The sequence below is a fragment of the Schistocerca gregaria genome, chromosome 8 (assembly GCF_023897955.1).
Source record: "Schistocerca gregaria isolate iqSchGreg1 chromosome 8, iqSchGreg1.2, whole genome shotgun sequence".
NCBI classification, from domain to species: Eukaryota; Metazoa; Arthropoda; class Insecta; order Orthoptera; family Acrididae; genus Schistocerca; species Schistocerca gregaria.
Window position 1 is genome coordinate 71,849,041 of NC_064927.1, and position 26,613 is coordinate 71,875,653.

General features: G+C 44.2%; 1 protein-coding gene across 1 annotated transcript in view; it reads left to right on the plus strand.

Annotated features, from left to right (window-relative positions):
• Window positions 1-26,613, plus strand: part of LOC126284103 (ubiquitin carboxyl-terminal hydrolase 32) — a 203,137-nt gene that overhangs the window by 156,728 nt on the left and 19,796 nt on the right. The window contains exons 25-28 of the mRNA XM_049982761.1: window positions 7,429-7,636; window positions 15,639-15,830; window positions 19,555-19,721; window positions 19,809-20,178. Of these exons, the coding sequence (XP_049838718.1) occupies window positions 7,429-7,636; window positions 15,639-15,830; window positions 19,555-19,721; window positions 19,809-20,178 (937 nt within the window). The remainder of the gene's footprint in view (window positions 1-7,428; window positions 7,637-15,638; window positions 15,831-19,554; window positions 19,722-19,808; window positions 20,179-26,613) is intronic.

Below are 26,613 nucleotides of genomic sequence, written 5' to 3' on the forward strand. Positions count from 1 at the left end.
GATGCCCATCTCCTGGGAGCATCGGGACTCCCACAAATGGCCATCCTGCCAGGTGGCCTTTGCTGTGGCTAGGCGTCGCCCATCGGGAGGGCCCCTGGTCCGAGTGGGTGGCATGAGGGCGGATGACAAGCAATGAAGCATAGTCCATCATCTGTTGCTGGTGGTGAAACACCGGCAGTCTCTAAGCATTCATGAGCTCAATGCAGCGTATAGAAGTACGACCCCAAGATGTTCCCCTCCCTGGCCACATCATGGGAGGAATGTCAAGCTAAGGATGGCAGTGGATCTTTTTCGACCTGGTACCTTGTATGTTTGAGAGCTGATGGGGAATCTTTCATAACAGTGAAGCCTTAGTTTTTGTTGAGCATTTAGAAGACAAGTTTGGAGAGGTAGAGGGATTGTCCAAAATGAGATCTGGGTCAGTCTTGATGAAAACAGCATTGTCTGCCCAGTCATGGTTGTTACTCAATGTGACAAGCTGGGGGATGTGTCTGTAACTATCATATCTCATAAGAGCTTAAATATGGTCCAGGGTATTGTATTACAAAGGGATCTTCTTTTGCAGTCTGTCGATGAGCTCCATGCCAGTTTAGAGTGGTGAGGTGTACATTTCATCCGGCGTGTCCACCGGCTCCGAGGGATAATCATGTTGACATTGGTGCCCTCATCTTGGACTTTTGAGGGGTAATACATTGTCAGAGTAGGTCAATGTGATAGTCTACTGGTGTGGTGTAAATCGCTATATCCCTCACCCGATGCGGTGCGTTAAGTGCTGGAAGTTCGGCCCGTATGTCTACCCACTGTACTTCCAGCGTCACATGTCGAGATTGTGGATGCCCATCACTTTCCAATACTCCATGTTCCCTGCCTCTCATCTGTGTCAGCTGTGGAGAGCACCATTCGCCTTGCTCACCAGACTGCAGGATTCTGCAGAAAGAAAGGAAAATCATGGAGTACAAGATCCTGGACCGACTCACCTACACTGAGGCTAAGAGAGAATATGAATGCCTACATTCTGTATGTATGACATCATCTTACTCCACCACTACAACAGTTCTAGCCCCATCAGCTCCACCAAACTCAGTCACCTCTCAGGGCTGAAAGGCTACACATGCCCCCTTGATGGCGATGGGGTGGGGGGGGATTTTCCCTTCTTGTTATTCCTGCACCACCTACTTCGGGAGCAACCCCCCTCCCCCCCCCCCCCCCCCCCAACCATCAGTGATATCAGTCCCCACTTCTGTACTGGAGAAGCAAAAGTCTTTTTTGGCTTCTCTTGCTAGTAAGGGGTCCCTTGGGTCACTCCCTTCCCAAGATTCTGCTAGTGGGAAATATGACACCCGCCAGTGAAGTCCTCCCAGTCAGGGAAACCCAAGGAGCAGTGAGAGGAATCCAAAAAGAAAACCCCTAAAACCAAGGAAATTGTGGTGGCACCCACACCTCTGCTACCTACAAGCTCTGTGTCTGAGGATGGGGGTGGAGATTCTGGTGTCCACTGAGGACCTAGATTTTGCCAGACCCTCGGACACAACGGATATATACTTCTCAGGCAAAAAGTCAGTGGCAGCAGGTGACTGAGGTGTAAACTGCCTCATTGAATGTTCCATACCTTACCAGACTCCTGATGACGTCATCCTCCGATGAAATTGAGATGGTTTTTTGACTGCCTGGCTGAGCTACGACAACTGTTAAGCTTTACATCTGCCTTCTGCATTGCTCTCCTGGAAACCTGTTTCCAAGCAATGCAGACACCTGTTGTGACACTGTGCCCCTTCAAACCCCTCTTGATGCTGTGGCTGTCAGAATAAGGTTGACGCAGGAAACAACTGTCTGCAATGTATATCTTCCTCCAGATGGGGCAGTACCCGTGAACGTATTAGCTGCACTGATTTATCAGCTCTAAGCCTTTCCTACTTTTGGGAGATTTTAATGCCCAAAACCCCTTGTGCGGTGGCAATATGCTTACCGGCCGAGGCAGAGATGTCGAAACTTTGCTGTCTCAGTTCAACCTCTGCCTCTTAAATACTGGGGCTGCCACACATCTCAGTGTGTCTCATGGTAGTTACTCGGTCATTGATTTATCAATTTGCAGCCTAGGACTTCTCCCATCTAGCCACCGGAGAGCACATGAAGACCTGTTTTGTAGTGACCCACTTCCCCATCTTCCTGTCACTGCCCCATCATCAGGCCCACAGACGCATGCCCAGATGCTTTAAACAAGGCAGACCGGGAAACTTTAACCTCTGCTGTCACCATTGAATCTCCCCCACACGGTAACATCGATGTGATGGTTGAGCAGGTGACTACAACAATTATTTCTGCAGCAGAAAATGCAATCCTTCGCTCTTGAGGGTGCCCCCAGCGTAAGGCAGTCCCTTGGTGGTCGCCGGAAGTCGCTGAGGCAATTGAGGAGCATCGGCGAGCTCTACAGTTGCATAAGCAGCACTCCTCCCTCAAGCCCCTCATAGCCTTTAAACAGCTCTGTGCCCGCTTTTGCCAACTTATCAAACAATGGAAGCAGGAGTGTTGGAAGAGATACGTCTCCACCATTGGGTGCCGTACATCACCTTCCCAAGTCTGGGCAAAGATCAAACATCTTTTTGGGTAACAGACCCCAAAAGGTGTTAACATAATGGGCGTGTTATCTACCAACGCAAACACGATTGCCGAGCACTTAGCTGAGAGCTTTGCTCGAGCCTCTGCTTCAGAGAATCACCCCCCAGCCTTTTGCAGTCTCAAACGGTGTCTGGAGGGAAAAGTCCTCTCATTCACTACATGCCACAGTGAATCCTATAACAGCCCCATTTACAGAATGGGAGCTCCTCAGTGCCCTTGCACATTGCTCCGACACAGCTCCTGGGCCTGATTGGATCAACAGCCAGATTAGTAAACATCTCTCATCTGACTACAAGCGACATATCCTCATCATCTTCAACCGGATCTGGTGCACTGGCATCTTTCCGTTGCCGTGGTGGGAGAGCACCATCATTCCGATGCTCAAACTCGGTAAAAACCTACTTGATGTGGATAGCTGTCAACATTCTTTGTAAACTGTTGGAACATATGGTTTCTCGGCGGTTGGGTTGGGTCCTGGTGTCACGTGGCTTACTGGCTCCATGTCAGGGCGGCTTCCACCAGGGTCACTCTACCACTGATAATCTTGTGTCCCTTGAGTCTGCCATCCGAACAGGCTTTTCCAGATGGCAACACCTGATGGCCATCTTTTTGACTTACGTAAAGCATACGACATTACCTGGTGACATCTTATCCTTGCCACATTGTGAGAGTGGAGTCACCGGGGCCCGCTCCTGATTTTTACCCAAAACTTCCTGTCGCTCTGTACTTTCCATGTCCAAGTTGGTGCCTCCCATAGTTCCAGCCATATCCAGGAGAATGGAGTCCCACAGCGCTTTGTATTGAGTGTCCCTCTATTTTTAGTGGCCACTAATGGTCTAGCAGCAGCTGTTGGGCCCTCCGTCTCACCTTCTCTTTATGCAGACGACTTCTGCATTTTGTACTGCTGCTCCAGTACTGGTGTTGCTGAGCTTCGTCTACAGTGAGCCATCCACAAGGTGCAGTCATGGGCTCTAGCCCATGGCTTCTAGTTTTCTGCCATGAAGACATGTGTCACGCATTTCTGTCGGTGTAGTACCACTCACTCGTAACCAGAACATTACCTTAATGCTGATCCACTCATTGTAGTGGAGAAATATTGATTCTTAGGTGTGGTTTTCGATGCTCGTTTGACTTGGATTCCTCATTTTCATCAGCTTAAGTAGAAGTGTTGGCAGCAGCTCAATGCTCTCCACTGCCTGAACAACACCAACTGGGGTGTAGATCGCTCCACGCTGCTGTGGCTCTACAGAGCCCTTTTTCACTCGCGCCTTGACTATGGGAGTGAGATTTATGGTTCGACAGTGCCCTCAGAATTGCGTTTGCTCAACCCATTGTACCATTGCGGAGTTCGACTAGTAGCAGGAGCTTTTAGGATGAGTCTGGTGACAAGTGTATTGTTGGAGGCTGGAGTCCCTCCATTGAATATCAGATGTGTGCAACTGCTCGTCAGTTACGTTGCACACAGTCATAGTGTGGGGCAGCGGGACGAATAATAGAATAAATGTTTTGTATTTATGCTGTTGTTTGCCATTCTCAACACTGGCTCTCTAACTGCAATATTGGCAACCAGAAAGTGATTAGCAAAACGTGAAGCCTGTAATTAGAATTTCTAGTGCCCACTTCATCTGAAAAATACATTTATAGCTACAGCTTATAGCTCTGAGGAATTAAGAGATTGTCTGGGATTCATAATCAAAAACCATTCTCTCTAAAATGTTGACTATATTCTGAAAGTCACAGACCAAAAATAATCCACACAATCCAACTACCAGAGCAGTTCATAGTCTAATGCGCTGATGCTCTTATAACTGTTCAAATTAAATGTTTAAGTGAATGCTCACCAAAATTTTATGATAATGTTCATCAAACGCCACGCTAATAATGGTAGAATGTCTGTTCTGCAGCGGCACGTGAAAATGCGACATACGCAAATTAAATTAACACTTCACTCGAAAAAGATTTCATGGTTACGCGTATCCCGAGTAACTTATTACTGCATCCGAGGCTGTTTATATCAACGATACTGACGCGACGCGACTCCCGGCACAGGTTGTGCGCTAATCAGCGTCTGGAGAGAACTGGGGCCTGCCTTCTCTTGCACAGCGTTCTTACACACAAAGCCGCGGTGCGGACGGCTAAGGGAACGCCTGATCAAATCTGTTCTCCCGACTAGCTGCTGGGCTAGTAATGCACCACTTTAAGTTATCAAATAAATTATTGCTTCCTTTGCTGATGACCGATGAAGCTTTCAATTTAATTGTGCAATCAGCACACAAGTAAGTAATCATAATAAAAGTCTGACGTGGCTAAGTCAAATATTTTGGGTGAGATAATTAATTTAATTACACTACACGCAGTAGACGAGCTCTGAACTTGCCCTTTGGAGACACACTATTGCTATATTTTTATAGTTATTCAGTTGCAACTTCTCACATCTTTATGATTATAGCAGATCTCCCTTCTACTTAAATTTAAACATCCTAGCTTTATTTATTTGCCTACTTAATCTATCTTGCTTCCTTAATTTTTAAGATAAAAACCAGAAAATCATGAATTTCAATTAAAATTTTAATTTGTGAGATCCAGAATATTGTTTCTACTAAATTATTATGCAAATGGAATCTAAATATAAATTTTTAAGTTTCTAGCTATTTTCTGTTGCGCCAATAATTTTTACAGAAAAAGTTCAAATTTCGAAAATGGTTAAAGTTATTGAACTGATATTCAACACATATTGATTTAGTATTACTCCTGGCATGCTAGAAAGGTTTTGAATTATTTACTTGATTTTTAAAGTATTGCGCAACATTTATGACTTCAGAGCTAGTTACAGCGGACTGGCTGGCACACAATGGAAAGACTGATGTGAATTTTATAAGGTGTGAGTAGGCTGCTTCCCTACAATAGCTCTCCTGAACATCCTAATTACTACCTTCTTTTACCAACCACAGCACTTCACCTCCTACATAGGTGGCCCAGGTCAGGGCTAACGATTGTGGTTCTTGTGGCCATTGCTTCTATCAGAACTGGAGTTCTTCCCTTCAACACCTCTCCTATAGGTCCATTCATGTACACCTCCATGGTGTAGCTGTAGAGTGAAGCTTTGACTGGACCTTTCGCGTGGCCTTAAGCACTCCGTTAACCCTCCGTGGCTCACCGCTGTCACTTCCTCTCGATTCTTGAAGTGTTCTGAGGCTCTGAAGTGGTTTACACTGACGGCTCGATGGCTGATGGTAGTGTTGGCTTTGCCTTTGTCCACAGATGCCATATTGAACAGCATTCCTTGCCCGATGGCTGCCGTGTATTCACTGCAGAGCTGGTGGCCATATCTTGTGGACTTCAGTATATCCGTTCATGTCCCGGAGAATCGTTTCTTCTGTGTATTGACTCCTTGAGCAGCACACAACGTATCAACCAGTGCTACCGTCGCCATCCTTGGTAACATTCATCCAGGAGTCCATCTATGCCCTGGACCGGTCCTGTTATTCAGTGGTGTTTGTGTGGACCCCAGGACATGTCAGCATCCCAGGCAATGAACTTGCAGACAGGCTGGCCAAACAGGCTACACGGAAACCGATTATGGAGATGGGCTTGAACCTGACCTATGCTCTGACTTATGCCGCAGTGTTTTTGGCTTTGGGAGATGGAATGGGATAACAGTACACGCAGCAAACTGCGTATCATTAAGGAGACTACGAATGTGTGGAAGCCTTCCATGCAGGCCTCTTGTAGGGAATCAGTTGTCCTCTGCCGGCTCCGCATTGGCCACACTTGATGACCCATGGTTACCTCTTGCGCCATGAAGACCGCCTGAGTGTTGGTGCGGTGCCCGGTTGACAGTGGCCCATATACTGGTGCACTGTCCTACCTTGACTGCCAAGCAAAGAAATCTTGCGCTACCAGATTTGTTTCTGCTCATTTTATCTGACAACGCTTCATTGGCTGATTTAGTTTTATGTTTTATTTGTGATGGTGGGTTTTATGGTTTGATTGTAAGTTTTAGCACATGTCCTTTGTCCCTCTGTGTCCTCCACCTTAGTGTTTTTAGGGTGGAGGTTTTAATGTGTTGCAGAGTGGCTGGCTTTTCCTTGTTATTCTTGTGGTCGGCCAGCCACTGTAATCTTCCTTCTTGTTTTACTGTCTTCTGTTTCTAGTGTGTCTCTGTTTTTTTAAGTGCTCATTGTCTTTCCTTCATTCTTGTAGGTTTGCTTTCTTTCCATTTTGCGTTATATGTCTCGTCTGTCTTATTCTCACACTTGTGGCATTGTCTTATTAGGAATGAGAGACTGATTACCTCATAGTTTGGTCCCTTCCCTCCTCTTTTAAACCAACCAACCATCCCTGGCCACAAGTAATTGCTAATTAAGATATAAGATCCTGACAGGAAAAGTCCCTAGTCACAAGTAATTAATTATGCAGGAATTGTGGGCATACGCGTGCCGCCGCCCCCCCCCCCCCCCCCCCCCCCCCCCCCCCCCCCCACACACACACACAAAATTACTCGCAGGGGAGAAATGGAAGCAAAGAGTGACACTTGGCATTCTGAGATCCTGAAGTGTTAACCATGGTTAAATTGTTGGAAACAAGGCAACATGAAAGGAAGGAAGTAAATGAAGCAGCCCATCAAAAATGTGAGAGTTAGACATCTTACTGCATTGAAGATACCATGTGCAATTAAATAGTTCTTTCATTTTTGATCATTTTTTTGTGTAACATATGACATACTCAGCTCCTGTTCATAAACCTAAATTACACCTACATTTCAGGTCGCTTCAGTGTAATGAATATTAGTTATGACATGTTCTTTTTCAGTGACGACAGCCTAGGTTATGAATTCCCATTTGTATTGAAAGCAGTTCAGCGAGATGGTATGCAGTGTGCTCTGTGCCCGTGGTACAGATTTTGCCGCGGCTGTCGCATACCATGCTCTGAAGCTGAATTCAACTTCAGATGTACACACCTTGCCATTGATTGGGATCCAACAGCTCTACACCTGCGTTATCAGACATCCCAGGAAAGGGTATGTGCATTTTCAGGCTCCAAACTAGATCATTTCTCCAAAATATTCATGCTAAAGAAAAATTTTCATCCGGATGAGTGGGTATATTCAGTGCAGTTGCTAAGATGGGCTTAAACTCTTACCTAAGAGATTAACTACAATATTAGAGAACACATGTATCCAACTGTTGTAAAATGAGTGTTGTGAAAGCAATGTATAAAAGGAAGTAAGGAAGATGTCTCTAACTGTAGACCAATATCACTAATTCCCAACTTTAGTAGGTATTTGAAAATATTGTGCTGTCCCAGTGTAGTGCCTTCTCAGAAATCACAGGTGTCTTACAGATTATCAGCATGCTTTTAGAAAAGGGCAAAGCACAGCCAAAACATTTAGACAGTTCTTCCATGAAGTGTAGTGCCTGTGGGGCCAGAAGAAGCAGACTAGAAGTATATTTTTAGACCTCTCAAAAGCATTTTACACGGTAAACAATAGGTTATGTCTAAAATAGCTGAAGTCATATTGTATATGAGATACATCCATACACATGATATGTCTTCATAGCTGTTGAATCATAAGCAGTGCACTAAACTGACATACAAATTAGATGAAAAAATTGTAAACTGTCAGTCCATTATATATATATATAAAATAGAAAGAAACTTCCACATGGGAAAAATATATTAAAAACAAAGATTCCAAGACTTACCAAGCGGGAAAGCGCCGGCAAACAGGCACAATGAACAAAACACACAAACACAGAATTACTAGCTTTCGCAACCGATGGTTGCTTCTTCAGGAAGGAGAGGGAAATACGAGAGGAAGTGGGTTTTAAGGGAGAGGGTAAGGACTCAAGGAGTCATTCCAATCCCGGGAGCGGAAAGACTTCCCTTTGGGGGAAAAAAGGACAGGTGTACACACACACACACACACACACACACACACACACACACACACACACACACACACACACACACACACACACACACACACAAGCAGACATATTTAAAGGCAAAGAGTAAGGGCAGAGATGTCAGTCGAGGCGGAAGTACAGAGGCAAAGAGGTTGTTGAAAGACAGGTGAGGTATGAGCGGCGGCAACTTGAAATTAGAGGAGGTTGAGGCCTGGCGGATATCGAGAAGAGAGGATATACTGAAGGGCGAGATCCAATCTCCGGAGTTCAGATAGGTTGGTGTTGGTGGGAAGTATCCAGATAACTCGGACAGTGTAACACTGTGCCAAGATGTGCTGGCCGTGCATCGAGGCAAGTTTAGCCACAGGGTGATCCTCATTACCAACAAACACTGTCTGCCTGTGTCCATTCATGCGAATGGACAGTTCGTTGCTGGTCATTCCCACATAGAAAGCGTCACAGTGTAGGCAGGTCAGTTGGTAAATCACGTGGGTGCTTTCACACGTGGCTCTCCCTTTGATCGTGTACACCTTCCGGGTTACAGGACTGGAGTAGGTGGTGGTGGGAGGGTGCATAGGACAGGTTTTACACCGGGGGCGGTTGCAAGGGTAGGAACCAGAGGGTAGGGAAGGTGGTTTGGGGATTTCATAGGGATGAACCAAGAGGTTACGAAGGTTAGGTGGACGGCGGAAAGACACTCTTGGTGGAGTGGGGAGGATTTCATGAAGGATGGATCTCATTTCAGGGCAGGATTTTAGGAAGTCGTATCCCTGCTGGAGAGCCACATTCAAGGTCTGATCCAGTCCCAGAAAGTATTCTGTCACAAGTGGGGCACTTTTGGGGTTCTTCTGTGAGAGGTTCTGGGTTTGAGGGGATGAGGAAGTGGCTCTGGCTATCTGCTTCTGTGCCAGGTCGGGAGGGTAGTTGCGGGATGTGAAAGCTGTTTTCAGGTTGTTGGTGTAATGGTCGAGGGATTCAGGACTGGAGCAGATTCGTTAGCCATGAAGGCCTAGGCTGTAGGGAAGGGACCGTTTGATATGGAATGGGTGGCAGCTGTCATAATGGAGGTACTGTTGCTTGTTAGTGGGTTTGATGTGGACGGATGTGTGAAGCTGGCCATTGGACAGATGGTCAACATCTAGGAAAGTGGCATGGTATTTGGAGTAGGACCAGGTGAATCTGATGGAACCAAAGGAGTTGAGGTTGGAGAGGAAATTCTGGAGTTGTTGTTCACTGTGAGTCCAGATCATGAAGATGTCATCAATAAATCTGTACCAAACTTTTGGGTTGGCACGCTTGGGTAACCAAGAAGGCTTCCTCTAAGCGACCCATAAATAGGTTGGCATACGAGGTGGCCATCCTGGTACCCATGGCTGTTCCCTTTAATTGTTGGTATGTCTGGCCTTCAAAAGTGAAGTAGTTGTGGGTCAGGATGAAGCTGGCTAAGGTGACGAGGAAAGAGATTTTAGGTAGGGTGGCAGGTGGTCGGCGTGAAAGGAAGTGCTCCATTGCAGCGAGGCCCTGGACGTGTGGTATATTCGTGTATAGGGAAGTGGCATCAATGGTTACAAGGATGGTTTCCGGGAGTAACAGACTGGGTATGGATTCCAGGCGTTCGAGAAAGTGGTTGGTGTCTTTGATGAAGGATGGGAGACTGCATGTAATGGGTTGAAGGTGTTGGTCTACGTAGGCAGAGATACGTTCTGTGAGGGCTTGGGAACCAGCTACAATGGGGCGGCCAGGATGTTTGGGTTTGTGAATTTTAGGAAGTAGGTAGAAGGTAGGAGTGCGAGGTGACTCCATCAAACTCCTGACCCCACCGACACCTCGCACTCCTACCTTCTACCTACTTCCTAAAATTCACAAACCCAAACATCCTGGCCGCCCCATTGTAGCTGGTTCCCAAGCCCCCACAGAACGTATCTCTGCCTACGTAGATCAACACCTTCAACCCATTACATGCAGTCTCCCATCCTTCATCAAAGACACCAACCACTTTCTCGAACGCCTGGAATCCGTACCCAGTCTGTTACTCCCGGAAACCATTCTTGCAACCATTGATGCCACTTCCCTATACACGAATATCCCACACGTCCAGGGCCACGCTGCAATGGAGCACTTCCTTTCACGCTGATCACCTGCCACCCTACCTACAACCTCTTTCCTCGTCACCTTAGCCAGCTTCATCCTGACCCGAAACTTCTTCACTTTTGAAGGCCAGACATACCAACAATTAAAGGGAACAGCCATGGGTACCAGGATGGCCACCTCGTATGCCAACCTATTTATGGGTCGCTTAGAGGAAGCCTTCTTGGTTACCCAAGCCTGCCAACCCAAAGTTTGGTACAGATTTTTTGATGACATCTTCATGATCTAGACTCACAGTGAACAAGTACTCCAGAATTTCCTCTCCAACCTCAACTCCTTTGGTTCCATCAGATTCACCTGGTCCTACTCCAAATCCCATGCCACTTTCCTAGACGTTGACCTCCATCTGTCCAATGGCCAGCTTCACACATCCGTCCACATCAAACCCACCAACAAGCAACAGTACCTCCATTATGACAGCTGCCACCCATTCCATATCAAACGGTCCCTTCCCTACAGCCTAGGCCTTCGTGGCAAACAAATCTGCTCCAGTCCTGAATCCCTCGACCATTACACCAACAACCTGAAAACAGCTTTCGCATCCCGCAACTACCCTCCCGACCTGGTACAGAAGCAGATAACCAGAGCCACTTCCTCATCCCCTCAAACCCAGAACCCCAAAAGTGCCCCACTTGTGACAGAATACTTCCCGGGACTGGATCAGACCTTGAATGTGGCTCTCCAGCAGGGATACGACTTCCTAAAATCCTGCCCTGAAATGAGATCCATCCTTCATGAAATCCTCCCCACTCCACCAAGAGTGTCTTTCCGCCGTCCACCTAACCTTCGTAACCTCTTGGTTCATCCCTATGAAATTCTCAAACCACCTTCCCTACCCTCTGGTTCCTACCCTTGCAACCGCCCCCGGTGTAAAACCTGTCCTATGCACCCTCCCACCACCACCTACTCCAGTCCTGTAACCCGGAAGGTGTACACGATCAAAGGGAGAGCCACGTGTGAAATCACCCACGTGATTTACCAACTGACCTGCCTACACTGTGACGCTTTCTATGTGGGAATGACCAGCAACGAACTGTCCATTCGCATGAATGGACACAGGCAGACAGTGTTTGTTGGTAATGAGGATCACCCTGTGGCTAAACATGCCTTGGTGCACGGCCAGCACATCTTGGCACAGTGTTACACTGTCTAAGTTATCTGGATACTTCCCACCAACACCAACCTATCCGAACTCCGGAGATGAGAACTCGCCCTTCAGTATATCCTCTCTTCTCGATATCCGCCAGGCCTCAACCTCCGCTAATTTCAAGTTGCCGCCGCTCATACCTCACCTGTCTTTCAACCACCTCTTTGCCTCTGTACTTCCGCCTCGACTGACATCTCTGCCCTTACTCTTTGCCTTTAAATATGTCTGCTTGTGTCTGTGTATGTGCGGATGGATTTGTGTGTGTGTGTGCGCGAGTGTACACCTGTCCTTTTTTTTCCCCCAAAGGGAAGTCTTTCTGCTCCCGGGATGGGAATGACTCCTTGACTCCTTACCCTCTCCCTTAAAACCCACTTCCTTTCGTCTTACTCTCTCCTTCCTGAAGAAGCAACCATCGTTTGCGAAAGCTAGTAATTCTGTGTTTGTGTGTTTTGTTCATTGTGCCTGTCTGCCGGCGCTTTCCCACTTGGTAAGTCTTGGAATCTCTATTAACTTCCATATTATCAGGTATGCAGATGACACATCAGTCTTATTCAGTGGTAGAGTATAAGGAACTAGAATATTTTGCTACTATTAGTGTAAAAGAATTAAAAAAACATTTCAGTGATCAGGGCTCAAGCTGAATGTCTTCAAATCTCAATTACCGGCTTTTAAAACACATCAATGTAAATAATGTATGAAATGTCTTGGCATCAGAAATGAGCAGCAGCAAAATTTCTGGGTGTGTATCTTGACGACAATCTGTGCTTGGTAAGCCACCACATTAATTTTGTTTGTGCAAAAGTCAGTACTGGTGTCTATCTCCTTAGTCAGCTGACAAAGACAGTTCCTAGCCAGATGTTGAAAATAGTTTACTATGTAACAACTATGAAACAACTATAGGATTGAATTACGAGGTTGTGCAGCTGAGTCAGTTTAAAAAGAAAATTGCTGTTACAAAAATGAGTAATAAGAATTATGCCTGTGATAGGCCATAGAGAATCATGTCATGAAGTATTTGTGCATTACAAATACGTAACAATGTATTATTTATATGTATTTAAATTACTTTAGTTTTTTATGAGTCAACCATACAAAGTTATCAGGTGCAGTAATGTACATGATCACAACATTTGAGCAAAATTTAAACTATTTTAGGAAAAGAACCTAATGAAAACTAACAGTTAGGCATCCTAAATTAATGGTTTTATTTGGGTCAACAGTCTGTCAAGTTATTTAAGATCATATAAGGTGATTGATTGCAACAATACATAAAAACCTTTGGAATAGAAAAATTTTTATATTCACTCAATTAACCCTAAGACACTGCTTGTGATATAAAACAGTAGCATATCATCTGCAAAGTAATAAATGCATAAAATAGATGTAAGATGCAACTATTGTAGTATGTAACATATTCTGTACATGTAATTTTTGTCATATTGTTATGTCTGACATTTGCAAAAGCCCTCCTTCATGCAGAGAGAATATGAATGAGAGTTTCAGTTCAGTGTAATGTCTTAAGCAGTGAACAATATATTTTTGAACTGTTGTCTAGAAAACCAGTTCTGTGCAGCACACATTCCAGTGCAGTTTTAAAGCTATATTGTAGCCAAAACCTGTTTGCTGAGTTACGTATATTCACACTTCCCCCACCTCAGATTACAAAAACAATTTGTAAATAAATTCCCATAAGGAATAGTAACTGATGATCTATGAAGATAACTGTAAAATTTTTATGTTAAAACACGTTACACTACTCGTAAATTTGCTCAGTTTTGTGGGAAACATGTAAGTATAAATACATCTATGCTCATTTCTTAAGGCAGCTTGGAGAACCAAGAAACAAAATGAGGCACTGTGATTGTGCATGGGCTGTGGCAGCATTTTGAAAGTGATATAGTGTTAACACACACAGCAGGGTATGGCACAGTATACTGGAAAACTAGCTATGGACTGTGGTGGAGCTTCCCATGTATGGTATGTTTCCACTGACTGCATGCAAAATGTCAGTGTCAAAATAGGATGAATACAGAACAGAGAGGTACAGTAGGGAAAGAGATATAGTTTGAAGGGAAGTGTGTGAACTGGAGACTGGTACAGGTGCTGTGCAGGCTGTACACCTTTGGATACTTAGGGCCAATTATGAGCTGAGCACTGCATTGTAACAATTGCTTCACCACCCTTATACTGCTGTTTAATATTTCATCCCCCTTGTATCTTCTACACAAATTTGACATAATGCAGTGAGTGGTTGTCATTAATGTTCCAGCTGCATATAACCCTAATCAGGTGTGTCTTAAGGAATCTCGTATCGGTTTGACCATCTGTCATGATTTAGTGTCTACATCGTCATTTAGTCTTTCAAGATCCCTGAACTTATTGAGTAGAAGTGAATTGTGTAAACCTGTGAGAATTCTATAGTACTGTAATATTTTTTTTAAAACAATCTGAATTTTTGTGTGGCAAATGGAAGAGATGGAAATGGTGTGGTGTGTTGCTGAAATAATGGGTGTTATAAAGCAATACACTTGCAATTGGTTACTTGCATATTGACATTGTGACATAAATGAAATAAACATAACCACCTGCCTAACAGTATCAGATCATCTTCAGTATGTACCCACACAGATAATATGTCTTTCAAAAAGAATCTATTGACAATAGTACATATGCACAGCATGTTGCTTATTGCCAGGTGCATAGCTACCAGATGTTTTCTGGTAGAAAACTGAATCACACTCACATTTGTCCTGTAGCAAACAACCTTGATAAAGACCCAAAGATGAAATAAAAAATCGGGGAGGATTTCAACTGGCATATATTGTGAAGCAGATGTTGTACTAACATACATTATATTGTGCCATATACTTAAATGCTTTTGTGGTTTAGATGGCTTTTGACCCCATCTTGGCAATGTCCATTCATGAAAGTCTGTAGCTTATTCATGCCAATACCCCCATGGACCACTGCCCAGTAGCTGTATTAAAGTTGTGGATGCTTTTTACAAATTTTCTCCCCTCACTGCAAGTGACTTTGCCACAGTAGGAGATGGTAGAGGACTCTGCAGGACTATTCCTATATCTGGGACTTCCACAGAGAGGTGACAGATTGGGGGAGACAGGAAGGAAAGGGTATGAGTTTGAGAGGTGTAAGATTGGATAAAGATATTTTGTAGATTCGATAGCTAGCTCAGTAGCACTTCAGGAGGAGGAGGAGGAGGAGGAGGAGGGCAAATTGTGAACAGTTAAGAGTTAGCTTAAGCCTTGCAACAAATTTAACTTAGTTTCTTCTCCTATTGGCATTTACCTTTTTGAGACCACCTCCCATTTCTTGCCTCTCTCTCCTCCACTCCACACACCTTTAGGTTTCTTACAGCCCACCCCAGACAAGATAACTACAGTCAGGTGACAGCACTGGAAAATTGTGTGTGTGTGTGTGTGTGTGTGTGTGTGTGTGTGTGTGTGTGTGTGTTCTAAATCAAGGCAACTTTGCACCTATTCTGTGAACATACCTATCACTCTGTGACATTCTTCTACCTAGTGCGAAAGTGATAAATCCTTGTTTTCTCATTGTATTAGAAACAAAACTTAACTTATTTTTTAGATTTGAAATTACAAGAGAGAAATTACTGCATGTATGACAAATTGATTGTTATAGTATTGTAGCATCACATTAATCACTGCCTGTTTAATTAGCTTAATGAAAATAAATCCTTCAAAATTAGTTTTGCAACAAAATAGAATCTATTGGTGCATGATAAATTTTCATCATATTGTCAAAGGAAATTCTGAAATGATCCATTGCTCAAAATTCTTCAGGTTTTTGTGGAACACGAAAGTGTTCCATTGACACGGCAACAGCAGTCAGAGCCAATTGATCTGGATTTTTGCTTGGAGGCCTTCACAAAAGAAGAGCATCTTGGGGAAGATGAAAAGTATTATTGCTCAAAATGTGGCCAACATCAGTTGGCAAGCAAAAAGCTTCAGATATGGAGGCTACCTCCAATACTGGTTTGTATAATCACATTGTACATTTGTTAGTAATGTATAGTATGTATGTATATTTCAACTATGAGTTAACTTCAATGTTGATTGCATCATAGATACTCAAACATTTGAAGAATAAGTGAGTAAAGGCCAAGATGAATTTGTGGGGTGCATAATTAAAAATAAGGTTGTTTGGGACATGAAAGTTAATTTTAAATACAATGTGATCAATTACATTGAAATTGCATTTTTCAACAACTTTCTCAAAAATGGTAGTTGTATTGACGTATTACAAAAATTTGGTAATTCCCCCCACTATCTGAATAACAAATGTTGTGAATATGAGGGAGAGTAGTGCAGTAAATATTGGCTCTCTGCTTTGCTTCTGATGATGTCACAAAATCTGTTCAATTCATTCGATATCTGATATGAGGATATAAGAGTTAGAGAGATTAGTGCAGAATTCCTAAACGATGTCAAAGTTAGCGTAAGGAGGGCTATGCGTGAAGCGTTCAGTGAATTCGAAAGTAAAATTCTATGTACTGACTTGATAGAAAATCCTAGGAAGTTCTGGTCTTACGTTAAATCAGTAAGTGGCTTGAAACAGCATATCCAGACACTCCGGGATGATGATGGCTTTGAAACAGAGGGTGACACGCGTAAAGCTGAAATACTAAACACCTTTTTCCAAAGCTGTTTCACAGAGGAAGACCGCACTGCAGTTCCTTCTCTAAATCCTCGCACAAACGAAAAAACGGCTGACATCGAAATAAGTGTCCAAGGAATAGAAAAACAACTGAAATCACTCAACAGAGGAAAGTCCACTGGACCTGACGGAATACCAATTCGATTCTACACAGAACGCAAAAGAACTTGCCCCCCTTCTAACAGCCATGTAGCGCAAGTCTCTAGAGGAACGGAAGGTTCCAAATGATTGGAAAAGAGCACAGGTAGTTCCAGTCTTCAAAAAGGGTCGTCGAGCAGATGCACAAAACTATAGACCTATATCTCTGATGTCGATCTGTTGTAGAATTTTAGAACATGTTTTTTGCTAGAGTATCATGTTGTTTTTGGAAACCCAGAATCTACTCTGTAGGAATCAACATGGATTCTGGAAACAGCAATCGTGTGAGACCCAACTCGCTTTATTTGTTCATGAGACCCAGAAATTATTAGATACAGGCTCCCAGGTAGATGCTATTTTCCTAGACTTCCGGAAGGCATTCGATACAGTTCCGCACTGTCGCCTGATAAACAAAGTAAGAGCCTACGGAATATCAGACCAGCTGTGTGGCTGGATTGAAGAGTTTTTAGCAAACAGAACAAAGCGAGTTGTTATCAATGGAGAGACCTCTACAGACGTTAAGTGACCTCTGGTGTGCCACAGGGCAGTGTTATGGGACCATTGCTATTCACAATATATGTAAATGATCTAGTAGATGGTGTCGGCAGTTTCATGCTGCTTTTCGTGGTTGATGGTGTAGTATACAGAGAAGTTGCAGCATTAGAAAATTTAGCGAAATGCAGGAAGATCTGCAGCTGATAGGCACTTGGTGTAGGTAGTGGCAAACTGACCCCTAACATAGACAAATGTAATGTATTGCAAATACATAGAAAGAAGGATCCTTTATTGTATGATTATATGATAGCGGAACAAACACTGGTAGCAGTTACTTCTGTTAAACATCTGGGAGTATGCGTGCGGAACGATTTGAAATGGAATGATCATATAAAATTAATTGTTGGTAAGGCGGGTACCAGGTTGAGATTCATTGGGAGAGTCCTTAGAAAATGTAGTCCATCAACAAAGGAGGTGGCTTACAAAACACTCATTCGACCTATACTTGAGTATTGCTCATCAGTGTGGGATCTGTACCAGATCAGGTTGACGGAGGAGATAGAGAAGATCCAAAGAAGAGCGGCGCGTTTTGTCACAGGGTTATTTGGTAACCGTGATAGCGTTATGGAGATTTTTAGCAAACTCAAGTGGCAGACTATGCAAGAGAGGCGCTCTACGTCGCGGTGTAGCTTGCTCGCCAGGTTTCGAGAGGGTGCGTTTCTGGATGAGGTATCGAATATACTGCTTCCCCCTACTTACACCTCCCGTGGAGATCACGAATGTAAAATTAGAGAGATTCGAGCACGCACGGAGGCTTTCAGACAATCGTTCTTCCCGCGAACCATACGCGACTGGAACAGAAAAGGGAGGTAATGACAGTGGCACATAAAGTGCCCTCGGCCACACACCGTTGTGTGGCTTGCGGAGTATGAATGTAGATGCAGTAGTAGTAGATTCTTTCTAGTAGAAATGTTATGCCATTTCTTAAATTTTGCGAATGACATATGCAGCTTTCAGTTAATGATGGAAACTCTGGGGACATATGAAGATTGGATTATATTATCCAAAAATTGATAACATAATATGGACACCGTATCTTAAAAAGACAGCGGAGGGGAGTTTTTCTCAGTGTGCAATTAACAAAATACAGATGGAAGCCCTTCCAGATTGGTCTCCAAACATTGAGCCTATGACAAAAAGGACCACACTTATTCTGATGATGAATATGGGAAATGTGTTTCTTAATGGGATAAAATAACTACCTCTAAAAAGCTGACTTTGCTGAAGTCTTCTGTTGTGTGTGGTAATTGGAAACTCATATCCATCAGGAGAAGATTAATAGTTAACTAGGATGTAATATATTTTGTAAGGATGGAAAATATTATACATAAAGAGATTTTACTAGAGATAAAATCCCAATAAGATATTTAACATTAATATAATTGGCATTGCCTATTTTTATTGGTCCATTGTCATACAACAAAAATTTTGCGACTGATATTAGACAGATCAAAGTAAGGAAAAAGTAATATATAGAATCAGCAAAATAAGTAGGTGTATTTTCGTACAAAATAATTGTTTGAATAACATTTAGTTTTACAGAAGAGAGACATTACTTCATTGGAAATGCCATTATTTTCATTTTTAATATTGGTTACATAGCAATTTTTATTTGCTCTGGTGCCTTATTGTGTAGTGTGACACTAATCAGAATTATGCTCCTCAGATACAATTTTATTTTAAGATGTGTTTGGTGTATTTTTTATTTCCCCCTGGTATAGTAGTTGAGTACAGTCTTAGTCTGCAGTAATTTGCCTGTTTTCAAGATATAGTTCCCTGTGAATAAGATAGTTTCATAAATGAATAAGCGTGGAACATTTAGAATGCCATGCTCAATCACGTGAAATTTACAGGATTATATTTTTTAAGCTATAGATTATTCTAAGAGCTCTTTTTTGTGTTGTAAATGCAGTTTTCATTTCTGTGCCAGTTAAATAAGTGTAACTTTGTGTTGAAAGCGATGTTTGTTTACTTTTATGGATTGTGCATCACTGCCCATTGTGTGCATCACTGCTCATTGTGTGCATCACTGGCCAATAGCATTTCTCACATTTTGTTTCATTTTAAAAATGTAAGAGATTGTAGCCTTAGATGAGGAACCATTTCTAATGCATGATACTGAACATGCAGAGGTCTGTCGTGCTGTTAGCCTCGTATGTTAATAACACATAAATGACAACTTCCATTGTGGATATTGTTTATCTTTTAATGGTGTCACTGCCTCCTCATGAATCTACCATCTCATGAATGTCAAACTTTTAGTAGTGCAATGTCTTGATGGAATAATTGTTTTCATTATATTAAAGAAAAATTTCATTTTCAATGCATTTTTCCTTCTTAATTCTTTAGATTGTTCATCTGAAAAGGTTCCAGTTTGTTAATGGGAAGTGGGTAAAGTCCCAGAAGGTTGTGAATTTTCCATTCAGGAATTTTGATCCAACAGCCTACCTTGCTTCGGTACCTAAACAGACGGTCATCAGACACAAAGAACTAAAGGGGGAATATGCTGAAAAGGAGTAAGTTCTTCACAAGAGAAAACTGCATCAATTTCTTTCTGTGATTGGTCATTTCTTTCACTTGGAGTAATGTCTTTCTATTTTCAGGCAAAACTCCGAAAAGGATGACAGTAACATCGAATCCAACATCATGTCACTGACTGATGAGTCTGAAGTGCAAAATCATGGTGATATACTATCACATTTAATTCAGAACCATAGGGAGATAGTTGACAACAATTTAAATATATCAAAACCAAAATTAGAGGCTGAACTAAATACTCATAACAGTGCCAAAGGAAATGGACATATTCCCAATGGTGATCTGACGCTACCATTGAATTCACGTGAAAGACTGGTGTCGACATCACTCGTCAAAACTCCTGTGGTAGATTGTGCCCTACAAGATTTCCACCAACATCGGCTTACTGATGGCAGCGACCCATTTGATTTAAAGTACAATTTGTATGCTGTAGTGGTAAGTGATCTCTTTCATAAACGAAGTTTATATATGCATTTGCTTAGAGTTAAATATGGCAGACAGACAAATGAAAGTGAACGTTATATATGAAGTAGAGATATACAAGAGATAATGTGGCTGTTATGAAAATTGCTGTGAATTTGGGGGAGAGCTGCACAGTAATAGCTGAAGATAAATGTTCATTGTTTGTGTGGCATTACAGAAAGACTTGTTCTGCAGCTCCAGCAATTTAGATGACCAAAAGAGTAGTGATATGTAGTTCACCTGTCTGCTGCCGAGGTTGCAGAAAGTTGCATAATTCTTTATTACATATACTGTACATAAAATATTGATGTGTGATGGAGTTGGAGACAGGGACTACAATGGTGGTACTCAAGGAAGCAATAAGCAGTGACAGCAAGCTGTGTACCATGAGACACTCCAACCAATAATGTCATTCTGTCGGGGTCTGCCTGTAGTGTGCGCTTCAGGGTGCACATTGAACACTTAGCATTAGTTTTTGTTTTAGTTCAGGCGTTGCCAGAATGTGTGCAATTGGGTCATATCACGGGTAGCTTACACTGTCTGTGCCTGCTTGTGAGATTGACAAGGCATAGATGGAAACATTGGACCAGCCTGCTATCCTGGATTCCCATAACCTCCCTGGCATCAGGCTTTGCTAGTGCCTGTCCTTGTATGCTGCTTCCATTTCTTTACTCCCACTCCAGTCTCACATTCCTGCTATTCTCCCAGCTCCTCCCTGCTGCAACTGTATGTGGCAGCACAGCCCCTGATGCTGCACCTCTGTGTGGTGTGTAGCAATCTGTCTTGTTTCAGGGTTGTAAATATTGATGTCATATTTGTGTGTTTGGGTGTGAAAGTTTGCCACTAGAAGAGGTGTTAGGTGAGGATGTTATCATTCTAATATTATTGTGTTGGATGGATGTGTAAACTTTAAAATTATTCAGACCAAAGAGAGAGAGCATAATCATTAAGTGTGTGTAAGTCATGATTTAATATAAGTGTATCCTCAGGCATTTTAATACTAAATGGGACATTGCCAAAGCTCATTATGCTTGCTACATCATTTTTACCAGTAAGGCTCATGTATGTATGGTGGAGGCTTTCTAGGAATATAATAGGACCCACTGATATGCCACCATTATTTTGCATATGTGAACAATCCACTTTACACAGTTGATACTGTTATTCTGTAATGAAGTACTACCTTAAAAGATACTGCACATATATCCAAGCAGATCTTAAGATTTCAAGGTGGAGCAAATATTGACAAATTGGTTTAACCCATTGGTGGGTGTACTATTTGAACTTCCATGAGTGAGCACCTTACAGTTTTTGCACTGCAATTAGTATTAAATTTTTAACCTTAGAAGAAATAATCTTTATGTAATTGCTAAATGCATTTTAAAGGAGAAAACATGACATAGCATTATTTGGCTCTATAAAACTAATCTTTTATATATTTGTTGCCTTCATAATTGCCTTTTATTGCCATTGTAACTTGTAAGGTGTCGATATTCTTTGTTCCCTTCATCTGTTTACGTATTGTGTATATATTCCACGTGGGAAAAATATAACTAAACCAAAGATGATGATGACTTACCAAACGAAAGTGCTGGGATGTGATAGACACACAAACATACACACAAAATTCAAGATTTTGCAACCAATGGTTGCTTCATCAGGAAAGAGGGAAGGAGAGGGAAAGATGAAAGGATGTGGGTTTTAAGGGAGAGGGTAAGGAGGCATTCCAATCCTGGGAGCGAAAGATAACCCGGATGGTGTAACACTGTGCCAAGATGTGCTGGCTGTGCACCAAGGCATGTTTAGCCACAGGGTGATCCTCATTACCAACAAACACTGTCTGCCTGCGTCCATTAATGTGAATAGGCAGTTCATTGCTGGCCATTCCCACATAGAAAGCTTCACAGTGTAGGCAGGTCAGTTGGTAAATCACGTGGGTGCTTTCACACGTGGCTCTGCCTTTGATCATGTACACCTTCCGGGTTGCAGGACTAGAGTAGGTGGAGGTGGGAGGGTGCATGGGACAGATTTTACACCGGGGGGCGGTCCGAGGGTAGGAACCAGAGGGTAGGGAAGGTGGTTTGGGGATTTCATAGGGATGAACCAAGAGGTTACGAAGATTAGGTGGACGGCAGAAAGACCCTCTTGGAGTGGGGAGGATTTCATGAAGGATGGATCTCAGTTCGGGGCAGGATTTTAGGAAGTCGTATCTTTGCTGGAGAGCCACATTTAGATTCTAATCCAGTCCCGGGAAGTATCCTGTCAGAAGTGGGGCACTCTTGGGGTTCTTCTGTGAGAGGCTCTGGGTTTGTGGGGATGAGGAAGTGGCTCTGGTAATTTGATTCTGTACCAGATCGGGAGGGTAGTTGCGGGATGCGAAAGCTGTTTTCAGGTTGTTGGTGTAATGGTTCAGGGATTCCGGACTGGAGCAGATTCGTTTGCCACGAAGGCCTAGGCTGTAGGGAAGGGACAGTTTGATATAGAATGGGTGGCAGCTGTCATAATGGAGGTACTGTTGCTTGTTGGTGGGTTTGATGTGGACGGACTTGTGAAGCTGGCCATTGGACAGATGGAGGTCAATGTCAAGGAAAGTGGCATGGGATTTGGAGTAGGACCAGGTGAATCTGATGGAACCAAAGGAGTTGAGGTTGGAGAGGAAATTCTGGAGTTGTTGTTCACTGTGAGTCCAGATCATGAAGATGTCATCAATAAATCTGTACCTAACTTTTTGCGAATCTGGGGCCTTTATCCTCACCTTCGAGGGGGATGTTCTCCTGGAGAAGATGAAGGTGATGTGCTACCGGTGCGATGTGCGACCTTACGTCCCGCCTCCTATGTGATGCTTTCGATGTTTGCGCTTCGGGCACATGTCATCACGATGTAAAGCTGAGCCCGTTTGTGGCAATTGTGGACGTCCTCTTCGTGAGGGACATACATGCACCCCGCCACCTTGTTGCATCAGTTGTCCTTGCCTCCACTCGCCTAGATCTTTCGACTTCCCCGCCTATCAGAAGGAGAAGAAGATAAAAAAATTGAAATCCTTGGACCGTCTGTCTTATTCTGAGGTCTGGAAGAAATATGACCACCTCCATCCCACGATGTTGATGTCGTTGTTTGCTTCAGTCATGTCCACTCCTTCTGCAGTATCCTCACCCCTATTCTGTCCCCCTACCACCTCCGCACCCCATCCTGGGTCTATGCCTCCGCTTCCCAAATTTCTCCCTTCCAAATCCTCCTCCCTCGCGGCCCCTGCCCCTCTGCCCCAGGGGCCACCCTTTCTCCTCCTCCTCCTCCTCCTCCTCCTCCTCCTCCTCCACCTGAGAAGCGATCCTCTTCTCAGGTGTCCATCGGGGAAATGATACGGACCTTGGCTACCGAGGTCCGGCGTTCATACAAGGACCCCGAGCGTGAGGACTTTCTTCGTGTCCAGCCCACCATCCCTGTGACTCATCGGTCTTCCAAGAAGGCTTCAAAGAAGTAGTCTTTATCCCCCTCTCCAACCCAGCATGTTTCGTCTGATGCTCCATCCGACAGTCGCTGCTCCCAGCCATCCTTAGTTTCGCCAGGATGCTCTGCTGCCAGGCACTCAGCAGGCCTGTCGCCAGTGGACAATGCTGCCCCTCCTGCACAACCCAGGTATGTGGCCACAGCTGGCGACGACTCGATGGAACAGGATCCGCCTCCCGACGGTTGTAGCGATGTTCCCTCGAAACCTGGCCCTCCGTGGCCTTCGAGGTGACCAGCTCTTCCCCCGTTTTGTTCCCCCTTTCTCTGAATCGAGATGGCTCTGTTACATTAGAACATAAGAGGTATTCGATCTAATCAGGAGGAATTACAACTGCTCCTCCACCTGCACTGTCAGCTCGTCATTGGTCTCCAGGAAACGAAGTTATGCCCAACTGACCGTATTGCTTTTACCCACTATATCTCCGAGCGATCTGACCTAACCCCTGTGGACGGTATTCCAGCTCGTGGTGGGGTGATGTTGCTCGTTTGGGACGATGTCTATTACCATCCCATCCCATTGACCGCCCCACTCCAAGCAATAGCTGTCCGTATTACTCTTTCTGCCTATACTTTTTCTGTTCGTACTGTCTACACTCCATCGTCATACGCAGTTAGTCAGGCTGACATGATGCACCTGTTTGCTCAGCTTCCTCCGCCGTTTTTATTGTTTGGCAACTTCAATGCCCATTATCCCCTTTGGGTCTCTCCTGCATCCTGTCAGAGAGGCTCCCTCTTGGCGGATGTCTTCAACCATCTCAATCTTGTCTGCCTCAATACTGGTGCCCCGACTTTCCTCTTGGACTCTACTCATACCTACTCCCACTTGGACCTCTCGATCTGTTCTGCCAATCTTGCCTGTCGGTTCGAGTGGTATGTCCTTTTTGACACCTATTCGAGCGACCATTTCCCCTGTGTCATTCGTCTCCTGCACCACACCACATCCCCACGTCCCTCGAGCTGGAACATACCGAAAGCTGACTGGGGACTTCACTCCTCCCTGGTGACCTTTCCGGACCAAGATTTTCTCAGCTGTGACAGTCAGGTTGAATACCTCACGGCTGTTATCATCAATGCTGCCAAACGTTCCATTCCTCGTACTACCTCTTCTTCACGTCGCGTTTCAGTCCCCTGGTGAAATGAGGCTTGCAGAGACATTATCCCTGCTCTACGACGTGCTTTACACACATTTCGCCACCATCCTACACTGGCGAATTGTATTAATTACAAACGGCTCAGAGTGCAATGTCGTCGCGTCATCAAAGACAGCAAAAAAGCTTGTTGGGCCTCTTTCACAAGCTCCTTTAACAGTTTTACTCCCTCTTCTGGCGTCTGGGGTGGCCTGCACCAGCTGTCAGGCGTTAAGGCCCACTCCTTGATACCTGGCCTGACTTCCGGTAATGAGGTACATGTGGACCCTGTGGATGTCTCCAACGCCTTCGGCCGCTTTTTCGCGGAGGTTCCAAGCTCTGCCCATTACCACCCTGCCTTCCTTCCCAGAAAAGAGGCAGAAGAGGCAGAAGAGGCTCGGCGACCTTCCTTCCATTCGCTGATTCTGGAAAATTATAATGCCCTCTTTACCATGGGAGAACTCGAACGTGCACTTGCACTGTCCCGGTCCTCTGCTCCGGGGCCAGATGCCATTCAAGTTCAGATGCTGACACTCCTTTATCCGGCAGGCAAATGCTTTCTTCTTCGTACCTATAACTGCTTCTGGACCGAAGGTCAGGTTCCCGTGCGTTGGTGTGAGGCCATCGTCGTTCCCATACCCAAATCCGGGAAGGATAGACACCTTCCTTCTAGTTAGCACCCCCAATTTCTCTTACAAGCTGTGTCTGCAAGGTGATGGAGCGCATGGTTAACGCTTGGTTGGTTTGGATTCTTGAATCTCGACGGCTACTTATTAATGTTCAATGCGGCTTTCATCGACGCCGCTCCGCTGTTGACCACCTTGTGACCTTGTCGACATTCATCATGAACAACTTTTTGCGAAAGTGCCAAACAGTAGCTGTGTTTTTCGATTTGGAGCAGGCTTACGATACCTTTTGGAAAGGAGTTATTCTGTGTACTATGCACAGGTGGGGCCTACGTGGTCGCCTGCCACTTTCTATTGATTAATTTTTAACAAATTGAATGTTTAGGGTACATGTGGGTTCTGTATTGTCCAACGTCTTCCACCAGGACAACGGAGTGCCTCAGGGCTCCGTTTTGAGCATAGCCCTTTTTGCCATAGTGATCAATCCCATTTTGGATTGCATTCCACCTAATGTCTCCGGCTCTCTTTTCGTCGATGACTTTGCGTTCTACTGCAGTGCCCAGGGAACATGCCTCCTGGAGCGCTGTCTTCAGCATTGTCTTGACAGCCTATACTCATGGAGTGTGGCTAATGGCTTCCGGTTCTCTGAAGAGAAGATGGTTTGCATCAACTTTTGGCGATATAAAGCATTCTTTCCACCATCCTTACATCTCTGCCCTGTTGTTCTCCCCTTCGTGCAGTCAACGAAGTTTTTAGGGCTCACACTGGACAGGAAACTTTGTTGGTCTCCGCATGTCTCTTATTTGGCTGCCCATTGTACACGTTTTCTTAATGTCCTCCGTGTTCTGAGTGCTTCATCTTGTGGAGCGGATCGCACTGTCCTGCTTCGCTTATATCGGTCCATAGTCGGATCAAAGCCGGATTGTGGGAGCCTTGTCTACTCGTTTGCTCAGCTCTCTCTCTTATGCCGTCTCAACACCATCTATCATCAGGGCTTACTTCTTGCAACCGGATCATTCTATACCAGTGCCGTCGAGAGTCTTTATGCTGAAGCTGCCAAATTACCATTGACCTACCAGCGTGACGTACTTCTTTGTCGGTATGCCTGCCGGCTGTAGTCAATGCCTGACCACCCCTCTAATCAGTCC